The following is a 15,025-nucleotide window of genomic DNA, read 5'->3' on the forward strand; positions in this document are numbered from 1 at the left end:
CGTGATTCCAGGTCATAGTCCCCGAATACGTCCCCCAACAGATACCTAACTCCAAACAGTTTGATCCGGATTTCCAAGAAACGTAGAGACAATTTCGTATTTGCTAGAAATATTTTTCCTTGTGTCCAGGGTTGGCCGCCGCAGCTACGAGCGTAGGCCGCTGGAGAAATATGACCAGAGCCTGGACAGGAGCAATCGTGGCGGCCAGCTGGCGAAAACCGGAAACCAACGATTTCGGGTCATGCTGGATTTTTCCTTACGCAACCATTCCTCCCTGGTGATCGAATACCGCACCTCCCCCTCCTCAATCCCTGGTGGCGGAGTATCGTACTTGTTGAAGAAAGTCTCAACATGCTTCAACCCGCACCCAGCCATCACCGCCCGAGAAGCCATGTTGATAGTCATCGTCTCGCCAATCACCTCCGCCAGACCCAGTTCCTGGAAGGCATAGCGAACCATCTCCCGACCCCCTCCTTCGCGTATCCTTGCCCCCAAAACTTCGGCGATACTCGGAAGCCATACTCCGTTCTATCGGTCATGAACCTCTCAGGGTTTTCCTTCGTGGGAACGGGTGCCAGTATCCACCAACCCACGAACTCGCCTTTGGCAAAGCCGGCCCAGGTTCCAAAACCAGGCACAGACGTTGCGCAGCCCATCAGCCAGGTATGAACCTGGATAGCTTCGTCTTCGGTAAATGGCCGGCCGAAGGCGACCATCTTCATGACCTCTGGGTCCATGTCCAACTTCATCGTGAACTCGCGGTGCTCGGGGCCCAGAGGGACTAGTTCCAGGCGTGCGGTGTGCAGAGTGGGCTGAGCATTGATTGTCATGTTGCAAAGAGGGTGGTTGTGGCACGATGAGTAAAAGAGAGTTGAGGAGTCTTGCTTCTGTTGCTTTGTAGTACGTTCTTTTTCCCTCCGAGGGAGAATCTACGGCGTCTCACCATGTGTACCTCTTGCTTCCCTATATACTCTGCAGGTTGGCTTTTAGGGGAACCTTTTAATGGCCGGTTTGACACTGCATTGATAAAGCCGCAAGCCCGATGAATGGTAACAAAGATGCAGTAAAGCTCCTAGTGTCAACTGTCAACTGCTTTCCATCTAGTTGATCTTTTCTTCTTTGGGGAACAGCAGGGGGCGAGCATTCGTGAATGGCAACGTGGATTTGCCCAGTCCTCCGCTCATTGGCCTTTGGCAGTGACAATTATACATTGATTCTTCTTTCATGAAGACGGTATTACCTGGAGGGTGGATTGCATTTCCAGTTCCTGTTTAATGCACTAACTCTACAAAGCTAAAAAGGGGTTCAGGACAACTATCTCTAGCTAGTAGAAATGATATTGCAGCAGATTTGTTCAATAGTTCCCCTGGACTGGAAAAGAGAAACCTGAAAAGACTAAAGATCTGGGACAACGCTGAGAATATGTTCCAGAATGAAAGGCAGCTACATGCCCATGGTCAAGTATGTATCTACAATTAATTATCGACATTGCCGTAAAGCCCGTATACTGCTGTCTAGATTGGCGCCATGTGACACGGTTATTTTCCTTCGCCAGTGGGGACGCGTGGGGGCTCCAAGAGTGCCTAAACCCGAAACCAGGAGCCTTGGCGAGAGAGTGACAGGGGTCTTGATTAGTCCATGTCACACCACAATATCAATCAGATAAGATAAACTCACTTGCCGGGAATCTCCGAATCTCCGAGTCTTGGCATTCCTGCCGGGGTTTAGGCTGAGGCAGGCAGAGACAGGCCACCACCAGCTGCTAGAGCTAGACAATTCTTTTAAGACACAAATGGACAATACCACCAATACGCGTGCTGTCCCTGGATGCGTTATTTACGAGCGCCCGCCTAGGCCACACCCCGAGCCGTCCCATAAGGTAGTGAGCCGAACCCGATCCTCACCCGCACTCCCCGCTGGCCCCCAAAGTCCAAAGACGGAAAGTCTTGGCCGAATTTTCAAGGATTGTCGAACTTTTGTTAAAAGCAGAGTGAAATCGAATCGTATTAAGCCTTTCTTGAAAAACCCCTTTTACACACGCGCACTACCCAGACGAAAAATTGTTAGCTGTATTTTATGGTGCCGGTCCCCTTGTCCGTTTGACAGGAGATGCTAGCTCTAGCCCTGGTTCATTTATGGCCTGAGCTTACTGACCAGACTGTCCTGCATTTTGACAAATAGAGGCGCTGCGGGTTTGCTGTTTCCTACATATGACCCTGTTATCATTCTCTTGGTCCCGTGCGCCCATATTTTCCATTGTGATATCCGATCATCGGAGGATTCGCAGAGTGCCATCCAATTCAGAGATCGCAAGCGATGAGGTGATTAGAATTTCTGAAGTAGTACATGAAAGATCTCGTGGAGTTGCGAGCAAGCGAACTTTTTGGACTAAAATCAAGTTCTGCACACTAGACGCTGGTGGAGGTTCACTACGACCGGTGGAAAGGCCAGTCCTCAAAGAACATGGTCAGGCTTCGACTCAACGAGCACGACATGACGCTCGTGTGGTCCTCCCCCTCATACTCATTTTTTATCACGACATGTAGCTGGCTGCACCCTTGCAGCATCGCACACAGATCCAGAGCGTTGCCTGCCATTCTCAAATCCGATGCGGTTTGTTTTCTCGCTTCATAATGATCAAGCGGCTCGTTAGCCCACTGCGGAGGATTCTGCTCCAAGGAACCCCAGGAAATCATCAACGACGGGGATTTGTCATCTGACCCCTTCTCGTTTTTCACAAAGGCCCTTGCCTCGTGCAAGATACATAAACTATTCCACCAGATTGAGGGGCTGCTAGCCATGTAGCAATCGAAGGAACGAGGGCGTGTGAATAATGCATGGAGTGCGAGCAAGCCCCCGTATGAATGGCCATAAAGTGCTTCTCTGGAGACGGACACCCGTGGGAATCGGGCCTTCACCGCAGGTCGAACAGAATCCTCAATGAAGTCAAGGAATAAATCTGCACCTCCATATCCGGGGGGTTTGGACGCCGTGGGAGGAGTCAGATCGAGACTGCGTCGTCGGGCATCGTAGAGCTTTCCGTTTAAGGGGTATCCAATAGCGACAATGATGCCTCCGCCAGCGAAATGTGAGGCGGCCGCACGACGCCACGCAGCCTCGGTCGCAGTCAGGAACAATGCGTTCCCGTCAACAAGGTAGCTGGTTCAAGTAGGTAAGCCGACGCATCCTCGCAGGATCCTAGGGGCGATCTGTGAGTGCTTACATGATAGGAAAGGGCCCGCGACCAGTCTGGCTATCCTCCCAATGCAGTGGCCAAGATACTTGGATAAGGTACGTTTCACCCTGGTCGCTTTCCAGGTAGAACTGCTCCGAGTTGGGAAGCGGGACTGGGGTTGGCCTGTCCCCCATCTTGACGGTTTTACCCATTTAAACGCCGGAACGCTGCGAGACGGTCTGGGAGAAAACACAAACCATTCCCAATTACGGTACAAGAGACTGCGATTGCGCGGGAAGGGGGTTTCGTCTTATGAGACCGCACCAAGGGTACATCTGGAGAGGTAACAGCAACAGGCGGGTCTCGGGGATTTCCTTGTAAGGCCCGATTTCGGATTCCACTCCGAGACATGACATGGTTCCACCAGGGCTTTACAAGCTGCCCGCTGGGGGCTTACTTTACGGCGTAAAACTGGCCATGCAAAATTACCTTACTAGCGTCGCAGAAATAGACCCAATACACTTGTGGCTCCCTGGCCCAATCGGAACCATTCACCATGCTAGTGATCCATCGAAGCCGGAAACCCTAATCTGATCAAAAAATTATCAATCGTATCACCTCGGATCGACAGCATGCGCCTCTCACCCCGCCACGGTTGGCATGGTCTGATAGCTTCCAAACCGATATAAAGTACCGGCCTCGGCTTGAAATCTTTCCGATACCGGCCCAGCATTTCGAAAGGAAACGTAAGGATGTGGTGGAGACTTGCTCCTCTGTGGTCGCAATGATCCTACCCAGAAGGAGGCGGCAGCGGCGCTGGGTATACGCCTTGGCAAGAGAATCGCTAGCTAATACTTACACGGGCTTCTTTGCTCGCATTTCTTGCAAAACATCTTATCTGATCTTCCGGAGACACCAAGGATAGAGAAGGATCAGAGAGTGAAAGGAGGTGTCTACCATCATGGCTGCCACATCGGAAGCCTCTACGGAGGTAAAAGCATCAGCGAAGCCAAGTGTACGTTCTATTCCTTTCCAGTCATTTGGCTTTGTATGATGCCTTGAGGCTGATCGAGACGCCTGCTTTCTTCAGATCTGGCGCCGCGCCACCTCGTTCGGCCGCCTGCTGTTCTATGCTGTTCCCTCGTCCACGGATTTAATTATCCTGCTAGTTGGCTTCCTTGCTGCTGTTGCATCCGGAGTCCCGTTCCCTATCATGTCAATTGTCTTTGGACAGCTAGTCAACGGACTGAACTCGGCTACCTGCGATGTTGACCCCTCCACCGCCGCATCCTACCAGGATGGGATCAATTCCAAGATACTGCTGATAGTTTACGTTGGGATCGCCTATTTTGCACTCATTTATATCTACACCCTTTGTTGGAACATTTTCAGTGAGAGGTTGGCTCAGCGCATACGCGAGAGATATTTCAGCGCCATCCTGCGACAGGATACGACGTTCTTCGACAACATGCCCGCTGGTGAGGTGTCTGCACGCATTACAGACGAGATATCTGTCGTGCAGCGGGGTACGAACGAAAAGGTCGGCATTGTGATCAGCAGTGTGTCTTTCTTCGTCGCCGCGTACGTCGTGGCCTTCATTAAGGATCCGAAACTGGCCGGCATGCTCGTATCCATCACCCCTGCATACCTCATCATGGCACTAGGTGGTGGATACTTTGTGCAGAAGTACGTTGGGCGCTCCATAGAGACCATGGCCTTGGCATCCTCCGTCGCTTTGGAAGCGATCTCGAATACACTGGTTGTACACGCCTTCTCTGCTAATGCACGCCTGGAGGAGAGGTTTGTTGAAGTCCTGACGCCAGCTCTGTCGGCCGGTGTATGGAAATCGGTGGCTGTGGCATTGCAAGCTGGTCTCTTGTATTTCATTGCCTTCTCGGCGAATGGTCTTGCTTTCTGGCAAGGGTCGCGACAGATCGCCAGTGCTGTAGAGTTCAATATCGATGGCATTACGGTTGGAGACACGTTCACTGTCATTCTGATTCTCATAGACGGTACGTTGGTCTCCCGTGCGCTCAGACAATTATAATGGAAGCTGTACTAAGCCGGCTGCTCCAGCGTCCTTGGTTCTCAGCCAAGCTGCTCCATTCTTGCAAAGCTTTGATGCCGCATCCGTAGCTTTTGCTAAGTTGGAGGCTGATATGAACCGGCCTGCGATTATTGATGGCACTGCCGAAGATACAGGTGCTGTGCTTGCAGACGTTGCAGGAGAGGTGGAGCTGCGCAATGTTCATTTCGCCTTCCCATCTCGTCCCGATAAGCCCGTATTGCAAGGTCTGTCTTTTGTCTGCCCAGCCGACCAGCAGACTGCCATCGTTGGTCTGTCCGGTAGTGGTAAATCCACAGTTGCCGGGCTGATCACCCGATTCTATGATGCAGTCGAGGGCACTGTGCTGTTGGATGGCCACGACCTCAAAGAGCTGAACGTCAGGTCAGTTCGAAGTCATATCAGTCTCGTACAACAGGAGCCATGTCTTCTGAACCGATCAATCTTGGAAAACATTGCCCTTGGTCTTATCAACTCACCCAAGCATGAGCACCTGCGGCCGGCACTGATGAGCGACGCCCTTGCCAAAGTTGCAGCTGCAGTCCGAGATGGCCAATCCTTGGCGGCAGCCTCCCAGGAGCATGGCGACTCCCTCCGGGAAATCGTGGAACTGACGCTTAATGCTGCTGGTTTGGCCGATGCGACCGGTTTCATTGAACGATTGCCCGAAGGGTTTGGGACTTCTGTCGGTGCCCAGGGTCATCTCATTAGTGGCGGGCAAAAGCAGCGGATCTCTCTGGCTCGTGCCTTGGTCAAGGATCCACGTATCCTTATTCTTGATGAAGCTACTGCCTCCCTCGATTCGGCCTCGGAATTGCGGATTCAGCAGGCTGTAGGCAAACTGGCAGCCGGACGAACCGTGATAACGGTTGCTCACCGGCTGTCGACTATCAAGAATGCGAACAATATCATTGTTATTCGCCAGGGCAAGCTGGTAGAGCAAGGAACACACCGGAACCTTATGGATGCCAATGGCGCGTATGCTGAGCTCGTTCGTCTCCAGAACCTCAACATCAACGATAGCGAGGAGGGTAACAATATACTCTCTGCGACTTCCAACTGTTCCACGGAAGAGCTCTCCGAGAAGGCCGGTACCCTTGAGACATCGACTGTCGCTGATGTCCCTCATGATGATGCTCGGGGACCAGCAGACGAAGGGGTGGGAGCCGAACGAACGTTCTCGTCGACCGCACAGTCGGTGGGTGCCCTGTTCCGGCCGTACTCGTTCGTGCTGGTCATCGCAACCGTTGGAGCAATCGTTATTGGCGGCACATATTGTGGATCGGCTGTGATCTTCGGTAATGTTGTCAGCAAGCTCAGTTACTGTGAAGAACCTAGCTCCATCCGTCATGCGGGCGAGTTCTTTGGGCTTCTATTTTTCGTTCTCGCCATCATTGAGTTCACTGCCAATTTCTTCAGCTGGTCTCTCTTTGGCTGGGTCGCCGAGCAGGTTATGTACAAGGTGCGCGTACTCGCTCTTCGGTCCATTCTCGAACAGGACCTGGCATGGCACGAAATAAAAAACCGGAACCCATCTCTTCTGCTTGGGCTGATTACCAAGGACAGCACCGCCCTCGGTGGCCTGACCGGGTCTGTGATTTGCACGATCCTGTCGATCTTTGTCAGTCTTGTCGCGACGATCACCATGACGCACATTATTGCCTGGAAGATTGCGATAGTGTGTCTCTCAGTTGTACCACTGCTCCTGGGTGCTGGTTACATGCGCGTCACCACTTTAGCCAGCTTTGAGGAGGAACATCTAGAAGCTTTCGCAAACTCCAACGCCATCACCGTCGAGGCTGTCAGCTCCATCAAGACGGTTATGTCGCTTTCACTGGAGCACGAGATTCTCGGTACATACCGTCGCTCACTTCAGGAACCGATGCGCCAGATCACGAAGCACAGTGCCTGGGCCAATCTCTGGTTGGCTGTTGGTTACGGTCTGAGTAATTTCCTTTATGCGCTGGCCTACTGGTGGGGATCAGGGCGCATCATCGCAGGCGAATACACTCAAGCCCAGTTCTTCATCGTGCAGCTTGCTCTCCTGGTTAGTTCCCAGCTATGGGGACAGGCGTTCGCCCTCGCGCCAGACGTGTCGCGCGCATTCAGTGCTACACGACGCCTACTGAACCTCCTCGACATGGGATCGACTAAGAAGCTTTCCACGCCTCTCACTCCGGCGTGGGATGTCGAAGCCAAGGCAACTAGTGAGAAGGCGCCGTCATCGGCGGGGGGCGTTAGCGTCGTCTTCAAGCAGGTCTTCTTCTCATATCCTGCACGGCCAGATACCCGAATTCTACATGGCCTGGATCTGAGCGTTCAACCCGGGCAATTTGCAGCGCTTGTCGGGCCAAGCGGTGCTGGCAAGTCAACAATCGTCTCACTCGTTGAGCGCCTGTACGCTCCCGAGTCAGGAACAGTCGAGGTAGACGGGCATAACATAGCGTACGGAGATACCTCGTTCCGTTATGATATTGCCTATGTCCCGCAGCATAGTGTCATGTTCAATGGCACCATCCGATTCAACCTGACTCTCGGTGCGAGACCCGGTCAAACGGTCTCCCAGGAGGAACTCGAGGAAGCGTGCAAATCAGCTAACATCCACGACACGATCATGCAGTTACCTGATGGATATGACACAAGCTGTGGGCCAAATGGCGACCGCCTTTCAGGAGGACAGAAGCAGCGGTTAGCGATTGCGCGGGCGCTTGTTCGTAAGCCTAAGCTCCTGCTTCTGGATGAGTCGACAAGTGCTCTGGATGCGGAATCCGAGCGTTTGCTTCAGGATGGTCTTGAGAAGGCTGCGAAACATATGACCATTATTGCCATTGCGCATCGGCTATACACCATCCGCAAAGCGGATGTGATCTTCCTGATTGAGAATGGGAAGTGCGTTGATCAAGGCACGCACGCGCAACTGATGGAGCGTAGTGAGACTTACCGTGTCAACGCCCTAAACCAAGCAGTTGACTCGTGATGCCCTCGGCCAAAAAAAGAGGTATTTTAAAAATAGACTCGTGACACTGTTTCAGGATGCGTGCCATTGGTATTGGTTGGGCCCATAAGCAAGAGGGCTTTTTACGGTATCGGCTGATTCGGGTCATAGCCTTCCTTCTAGGTTGAGTACTTACATATACATGGGGCTCGAGAGTTGTAGAGACTGGGTCATGTCAAGTAAGAGGAGTGAAAGTATCATGCGGCCTCATAATATCCTGTGTATATTTAGCAAAGTCTTAAAATATGTTTGTAACCCCTTTTCTTTTAGTGGTATTTTGAGGCCTCGCTGAACTACATATCAGATATTATTAAATGTGGCCTATTATCAGCCATTCATGTGCATTCTTCTAAATACTTCGGGTCCTCAGCATTCACGTTAGTTTATTCTTTCCCTTCGCCTTAAAGAGTTTGTAAGGATTTCACAGTCGAGAGCTCGGCTTGCAATCAAGCTCAAGTGCGGCTGATGGAGGGATATATAAGGCTAAAGAGCTAGATATCTAATAATCAACATTAGTAGCTTTACTAAAAAGCTAGTTTATTTTTTTTTTAATAGACCTATAGGGCTGTTGGTATTGGTTTACGACACAGAGCATATCGATAATTTGGGCTTATTCCTTTATATTTTTGCACGATGACAATGTCCTTAGGGCTTAACTATTTAAATCTATCTCAGGCTGACCCCGCGTGCCAAGCGTCAAACTTGGCTTTATTAGCCGACGAGCTTTCGTATAAACCGTCAGCAGCTCCCCCAAGAGTTACGAGCCGGAGCTAGGTAACTTCTTATTCATTTTATCGCAGCCGACAATCAGTATGGCGTCGCTGTACAAATGCACATCTTGCAATGAGCTCATCCAGCCTACGAAAGCGCGTCTCTCATGTGCTTCCTGCACGCCCCGCATAACCCTCTGCGCCAACTGCTACGTTGTACAGAATTATCCTCCACAGCATCAGGAGGATCCCTCTCATGCAATCTCGCTACACACACACAGCGGCTTCATCCCTGTTCCTCCACCACCTCCACCACGAGCGCAGTCTGTCCGAAGCCCATATGTTCCTCCCCGGCGCCGCCCTATATCTGTTTCAAACAGAGATAGCGATGTCCCGCCGAGGAAACCTCCACGTCCTACAAACCCTGAACGAAGAAACGAAGAAGTGGTGGAGAACACGGTGCCAGAAACGCCGACGTCGATGAAGTCCCCGGTTCAGGGTCCGCCGCCAGAAACAAATAGGGAAGCGGAAACCGAAGAAACTGTCCCAACTATTCCGTATGCATCGAGACCAGTATTGCAGAGCCCGCCACTAGAAAGCACTGAGCCATCTCCTCATCCACCACCTCCATATCCATCAACCAGCTGGACTCCGCTCTTCACCGAGGACATGAAACCCTCGGCTTCCTTCATGAGATTAATCAAAGAGCTCTTCAGCCACCTAGACCCGCAGCGCACGGGCTATCTCAGTCCAGAAGCCGTCTCTCAGTACATAGACGCGTGTGGCGCACCACCTAGCCACAACGTTTGTATGTATAAGTATCCATAGTCCTCTTCCTACCATTACACGGCCCAGCCAGATAACAATATATACAATCTAACACACGGAAACAGGGCAAACGAGCCGCGCCAAAAACCCACAATATGGCTACGACATGGCCGACCGCGAACTAGCCGACCACTTCACGTCATACGGCGTCGACTTCGCCCTCCGTCCACGCACTCCACCCACAACACCCGTCAATTCCCCTCTGGATCCCCTGTCCTACCTCCCCGCCGCTCAACGCGCTGCCATGTCCGCCTTCATGCCCGCCCAGTCCACATCCGCGAACTCCCTCTCCGGAGGACAAAAACCCATGCTGTCATTCCGAGGCTGGACGGACCTTACAGTCTGCAGTGTGCTTCTGAACCCGTCTGCAGCATGCGGGCAGCTCAATCGCGCTATGCAGGCGTTCCAGTTGCCGATTTGGAGAGAGTGGGGCGATATTTCTCGGGATATGTTACCGCTTGCACCGTATCAGCCGGAGGTTGAGAGGGTGAGGGTAATGCTTGAGGGGGCAAGACTTAATGCGGAGCAGGAGGTTGATGCAGTTCATGCGAGGTTGAAGCTGCAGGCGAGGGGACAGCAGCATGCGTTGGATTTGTTGGACGATCGGGTTTGGGTTCGTTGGTAGTCAGCCAACGTCATAGTACGATAGGCAAGGTTAATTAACATATTATTTGAACTGATATTGGGCGATGAGTTGCCTTGAGGCTTTCTTTATATGTATAACCTTCCATGGTGACAATAAGTGTCCTCATGGTTGAACTTTAAGACAAAACAACACTGACTTGCATGTCAGCAAATGAATATGTATCCCTTCAACAGAGTACAAAAGAGATATGACAGCCAGCCTACTGTGATATTGCTTTTGCGTGGGTAAGATTTCGGCCTTCGCGTCTTGCCCTCGGATGAGGACTCATATGTCCACCAAATGTACACTAAGGCGTGATCATTCCCATTTACCAAATGCCCCTGCCTACAGACAACTTTGTTTGGCAATCAATATCTGATAGCCTAAAACAGCATCCAGCCAAGCAACGGTACATGACACATTGGGAAGACTAAGTTGTCACTTGAGAGGCGATAGAACAATATCAGAGCTGTGTCTCCCAACAGTGTAGCTCTTCCAGCCCGCTTTCGGGAGATCAATATCTGGGTTTCCCAATAAAAACCTCATAAAAACCCCATGAGTCACAACGACAATATCCGTACGTCCTTGGTGTTGCAGATCTTCGCATACCGCTGCAATACGATATCTCACCCTCTTAGCCCGCTCCTCTACAGCTTCGTCAGCTGGAGAATATAGGCCCTCTTTCACTTGCCAACCCTCAGCCAAATCCTTGAAACCGAGTCGCGGAAAAGCCGCTTCTAGGGTTTCAGATGCAGATCCGGTATCGCAAGGAAGTGCACTCCTCTCCTGCAAATCTGGGTCCAAGAGAAGTATTGCGCCGCTCTCTACACCGTACCCAGAATCGGGGTCGAAATAACGTTTATCAAGAATATGCCGAAAAGCAGCAAGGGTGGTTTGGATGGCTCGTTTGAGTGGAGAGGTGATAATCGCACCCACCTGGCGCCCGTACGGGAACGACTGCCCAAGCCGCGTGGCCTGCTGAAGGCCAAGAGGAGTCAACTCTGGATCAAATTGCGAGAAGTCATGTGAAATATTGTGGACAGATTCCGCGTGGCGGACGAGATGGACTTTCGAGGCCATGACGAAGGATGAAGGCAGCGCCAATTACCCGTCCAGGGTATTGTTAGTCTTATATACAACTCAATCAGCCACGGGAAGACTGTGGAAGCCCGAAGAGGTGATTTCTGTGGCGTGTTGCGTGACATATTAACCAAATTGACGGGGTGCTAACTATCGACTAAGTCTCCTCTGGGAGGCAACCATTGGTCATCGAGATTCGCAGCATTCTCTTGGCATTGTGGAAATAATCTCTCCTTTCGAATCTGGTGGGCGTTCATTCTTACGGTAGGATTCAGATATATATTCCTGCAGATAATAGGTAGGAACACTCCTTATATCAATAGGGCCCAGAAATATACTTCCGTCTATTATGCATGGGCACTTATAATTCTCTCTGAGCTCCCGAATGGTTCTTATAATCGAAATATCTCATGGTATCTGAAAATAAGGGGATGCTGAAGCTTCTAGAGTAGTATATAATCTTCATCTGCCTACTCTGGTTGCGCTTCCTAACGTCATCTTTGTCTTTGTTTAAAGGGTAGTCCTGAGAATATAGCGACAACCCCTTACCTAGTCAGGCAAATAGCAGTCATGTGGAGTCCCCAAACCTAAGAATTCACTCAGCTAAGAATAAAAATTCACTTTGTCATACAACATGCTGCACCTTAGAGACGAGTTGTGCTGATTTAGATATAATGCCAACAGAAAACAGCAGTCAAGGAATAGTTGAATGAGAGGGAAGTTTTGAAATTGCTCTCTGCAGGAGAATTCATTGACAGCATGCGGCCTGTCAGTAGATCAATCCACCCCATGCCAGAATGATTCTCCTGCTCGCAGCCTTTGTTTATAGCTTCTAAGCTACAGAGGGATGGGATTCACCCATATCGCCTGGAAGAATCAGCAGTAGAGGCTGAAAAGAGCATTCACCTTCCATTGACTTAAATAAATCTTCTGTTGGCTGCATCCAAACCTAATCTCCTCTACATCAACCTACTTCTGCGGGTATTCAGAATCATACGTTCACTGCTATCCAAATACATCATACAACATCTTCATAACGGCTCAATCGAACCTTACCAAAGACGAGAAGCACATTGTCTGGTCCCCTCTTCCGACGTCGCGTTTGATTCCAGGCCATCACACAACCCACCCTAGCGACTCCACATATCAGAAAACATGGTCTGTAATGAGGTCGACCTCGATGAACTTCCAAGTGTCAGATCCCGTTTGGCACCACCAAACAGCGACCAGCAACAAGGCCATCGATCTGGCAGTGTTTCCTGTTTCCTACGGCCGTGGTTAAACACCCCGGCGCGAGATAAATCTGCCAGCAAAACCTGTCGCCCATCCACGATAGACACCACGACAAAGATACGCACGTGGGCGAGACAGGAAAAACGCAAAGATGATGACAATGAATACGACGTATTTTACTAGCTATAGCGATTCTGCAACACTGGATGCACGGCCTGTCTACCCCTGGCACTGGAACAGAAGCCGCGGCCCGCCCCTGCCGCACTACATTCCGCAGCGATTAATATTGGCCGGAATTTATGGACTCCGTCTTGTATGCCTTTTTTTCTTTTCCTCTTCAAGGAATTTTTTTAAAGTTGCATTGCTGATATCGCCAGACAAACCGACCATTGGGCAACCCTACGAGAGAGCAGCCTTCACGGCCGGGGAAAAGGCGCGAAAAGAACCATCGTGGACAGCGCGGAGAGAAGTTTTTAACTCTGACCTAGTTGGGCAAGTTCTGGAGATAGTCGGTTAGGCAAGCGCACTCATTTACAAAACTAGCTATGTACAATCCTCAATTCATCAGGCGCAAGCATCACAGTCTTCATCTAAAGCTTCACGGCCTTATTCTCCCTAACCCAGACCTTCTCCTCCTCGGACTTAGCAGCCGGCGGCACAAGCCCATTGATCTTCCACAGATCCCTCGGCGTCTCCGTAACAAAATACTCCCAGTCGATCCCCTTGGGCTCAAACATGGGCGTCAAGACCGCATCAATGCGTTTCAGGAATCCCTGCCGCTGCTCGTCGGTGGTCATTGTTCGCGCCAGGTGGTAGACGGTTAGCGCGACGAAGTTGGGGTGCTGCTCGCCGCCGATGAAGGATGTGCCGGCTGGCTGCTCGGTGAAGTGCACTTGGACGTAGAAGGCGGGGAGACCGAAGCCGACGTAGACCTGGGTGATTTGTTGCGCGAGGTGGGATTTCTCCTCGGCGGTGAGGGTGTTGGGACTGTGTTGGATGAACCAGCGAGGCATTTTTGTTTATTTGTGGGATGGTTGTTGTTTATGAGCGACTTGGGTGGGTGTTGTTTGATGATTGCCGATGGTTGTCGAGGATGAGTACCATTATATAGTCCGTTACTAGAAGAGTTGTATCACCATGACAGACAACCAGTTTGTGCCACCCAGGCAACTCGAAAGCCTAGAATAGAGAGACTGCATTCAGTGGATACTACTACTACAACTACAATAGCCCGTTACTGGGTAAAAATAGATACTGTGATATGCTTGTAACCAGAAACGAGCGGGGTGGTGACACGCTGCATCAGTGAATACTAATCATCCCGTCCTCGACATGGGGCAGTATCACTAATCAGTGATACGAGAAAGTCTGGTCAGCCACTTGACCATCTCCACCGAACTGATCACTAAACAACGCACTCGCGCCGAGCCAAGGTATTTAGTGCCTTCCGCCTCCTCCTTGAGACGAACCCCTCCCGCCAGATATAAAACCCCGACTGCATCTCATGACGACCCAGCGAACATGAATCATACAATGTCAAAATGCCGTCCGGTCTCGTCTTTATTCGCCGGCGCCACCCGATTTATGGCCAGCGCCGCCTCCCCTGAAGCCCCTGGAATTGGGCCACGGGCTTCGAATCCGCAAACTCAGGGAATAACAGACTCTGCAGTTCCAGAACCGTTTCTCGAAATATGAAGACAAGGTCAAATTCGCCAACGCCCTGGTATTACACGAGGCAGCGTTTCCGGCGATCCTCTATAGAGTCAATTATGGTCTTTCGCGTTGCCCTCACCTATTCCCGCCTGGGACAGAGAAGCATTATTTCCTTCCGACTGTGAGGGGCACCGCCGCTCTCCGAAAGAACAGGGCAAATGCACAGGATCGGATTGGTTGTGATAGATCGTCCCTCGCCGCCCATCGAGGGCGCGTCAGCCGGCGAGGTAATCAGAGGTACCTCACATCCGTACCGATGGCATACCCCTGGTCAGACGATTGACAGCGCACAGAGAGCACAGTTCAGACAAACGCCAACAACACAGGGTCAGGTGGCTATATCGTTTCACTCGACCCCTGCTATGCATCGAACTCTTCGCAATAACACCAATCCGGCGAAGTTCTGGAGAACGAGAAGCCCAATTTCTTGCTTGTTTCTCATGACATCATTTATAAACGACAGCCGAAGAGATTGGCGACAGCAATAGACTCTCACTCCGGGACTGTCATGAAGGGCAATAGAAGAGGCAGGACTACCGCGGTGCGAATGTTACCGCGGGGCATGCGAAGGCCAGAGTCACTATCCGAACTGCGGAGCCAA

General features: G+C 51.2%; 6 protein-coding genes across 6 annotated transcripts; 2 read left to right on the forward strand and 4 right to left on the reverse strand.

Annotated features, from left to right (window-relative positions):
* Nucleotides 1–144: 144 nt before the first annotated feature.
* On the reverse strand, nucleotides 145–830 carry P174DRAFT_461992 (GNAT family N-acetyltransferase; the record flags this gene model as incomplete). The annotated part of the gene is made up of 2 exons (XM_024830076.1): nucleotides 145–459; nucleotides 510–830. 2 exons carry the CDS (start codon nucleotides 828–830, stop codon nucleotides 145–147), a joined length of 636 nt encoding a protein of 211 aa, XP_024680026.1.
* Nucleotides 831–2,429: 1,599 nt separating this feature from the next.
* On the reverse strand, nucleotides 2,430–3,369 carry P174DRAFT_432887 (alpha/beta hydrolase; the record flags this gene model as incomplete). Its single annotated transcript, XM_024825781.1, has 2 exons — nucleotides 2,430–3,159; nucleotides 3,224–3,369. The coding sequence occupies 2 exons, from the start codon at nucleotides 3,367–3,369 to the stop codon at nucleotides 2,430–2,432; spliced, it is 876 nt and encodes a 291-aa protein (XP_024680027.1).
* A 461-nt stretch (nucleotides 3,370–3,830) lies between these two features.
* On the forward strand, nucleotides 3,831–8,532 carry P174DRAFT_443432 (ABC transporter ATP-binding protein). The gene is made up of 3 exons (XM_024827825.1): nucleotides 3,831–4,190; nucleotides 4,266–5,187; nucleotides 5,252–8,532. The coding sequence occupies exons 1-3, from the start codon at nucleotides 4,137–4,139 to the stop codon at nucleotides 8,215–8,217; spliced, it is 3,942 nt and encodes a 1,313-aa protein (XP_024680028.1). The 5' UTR covers nucleotides 3,831–4,136; the 3' UTR covers nucleotides 8,218–8,532.
* A 482-nt stretch (nucleotides 8,533–9,014) lies between these two features.
* P174DRAFT_443434 (uncharacterized protein) lies at nucleotides 9,015–10,461 on the forward strand. Its single transcript, XM_024827826.1, has 2 exons — nucleotides 9,015–9,753; nucleotides 9,839–10,461. Exons 1-2 carry the CDS (start codon nucleotides 9,048–9,050, stop codon nucleotides 10,396–10,398), a joined length of 1,266 nt encoding a protein of 421 aa, XP_024680029.1. The 5' UTR covers nucleotides 9,015–9,047; the 3' UTR covers nucleotides 10,399–10,461.
* On the reverse strand, nucleotides 10,457–11,556 carry P174DRAFT_443435 (histidine phosphatase family protein). Its single transcript, XM_024827827.1, has one exon. The coding sequence runs from the start codon at nucleotides 11,476–11,478 to the stop codon at nucleotides 10,837–10,839; it is 642 nt and encodes a 213-aa protein (XP_024680030.1). The 5' UTR covers nucleotides 11,479–11,556; the 3' UTR covers nucleotides 10,457–10,836.
* A 1,745-nt stretch (nucleotides 11,557–13,301) lies between these two features.
* Nucleotides 13,302–13,724, reverse strand: P174DRAFT_374580 (tautomerase family protein; the record flags this gene model as incomplete). Its single annotated transcript, XM_024822586.1, has 1 exon — nucleotides 13,302–13,724. The coding sequence occupies one exon, from the start codon at nucleotides 13,722–13,724 to the stop codon at nucleotides 13,302–13,304; it is 423 nt and encodes a 140-aa protein (XP_024680031.1).
* Nucleotides 13,725–15,025: the final 1,301 nt, after the last annotated feature.

This window comes from Aspergillus novofumigatus (genome assembly GCF_002847465.1).
Source record: "Aspergillus novofumigatus IBT 16806 chromosome Unknown P174scaffold_6, whole genome shotgun sequence".
Taxonomy (NCBI): domain Eukaryota; kingdom Fungi; phylum Ascomycota; class Eurotiomycetes; order Eurotiales; family Aspergillaceae; genus Aspergillus; species Aspergillus novofumigatus.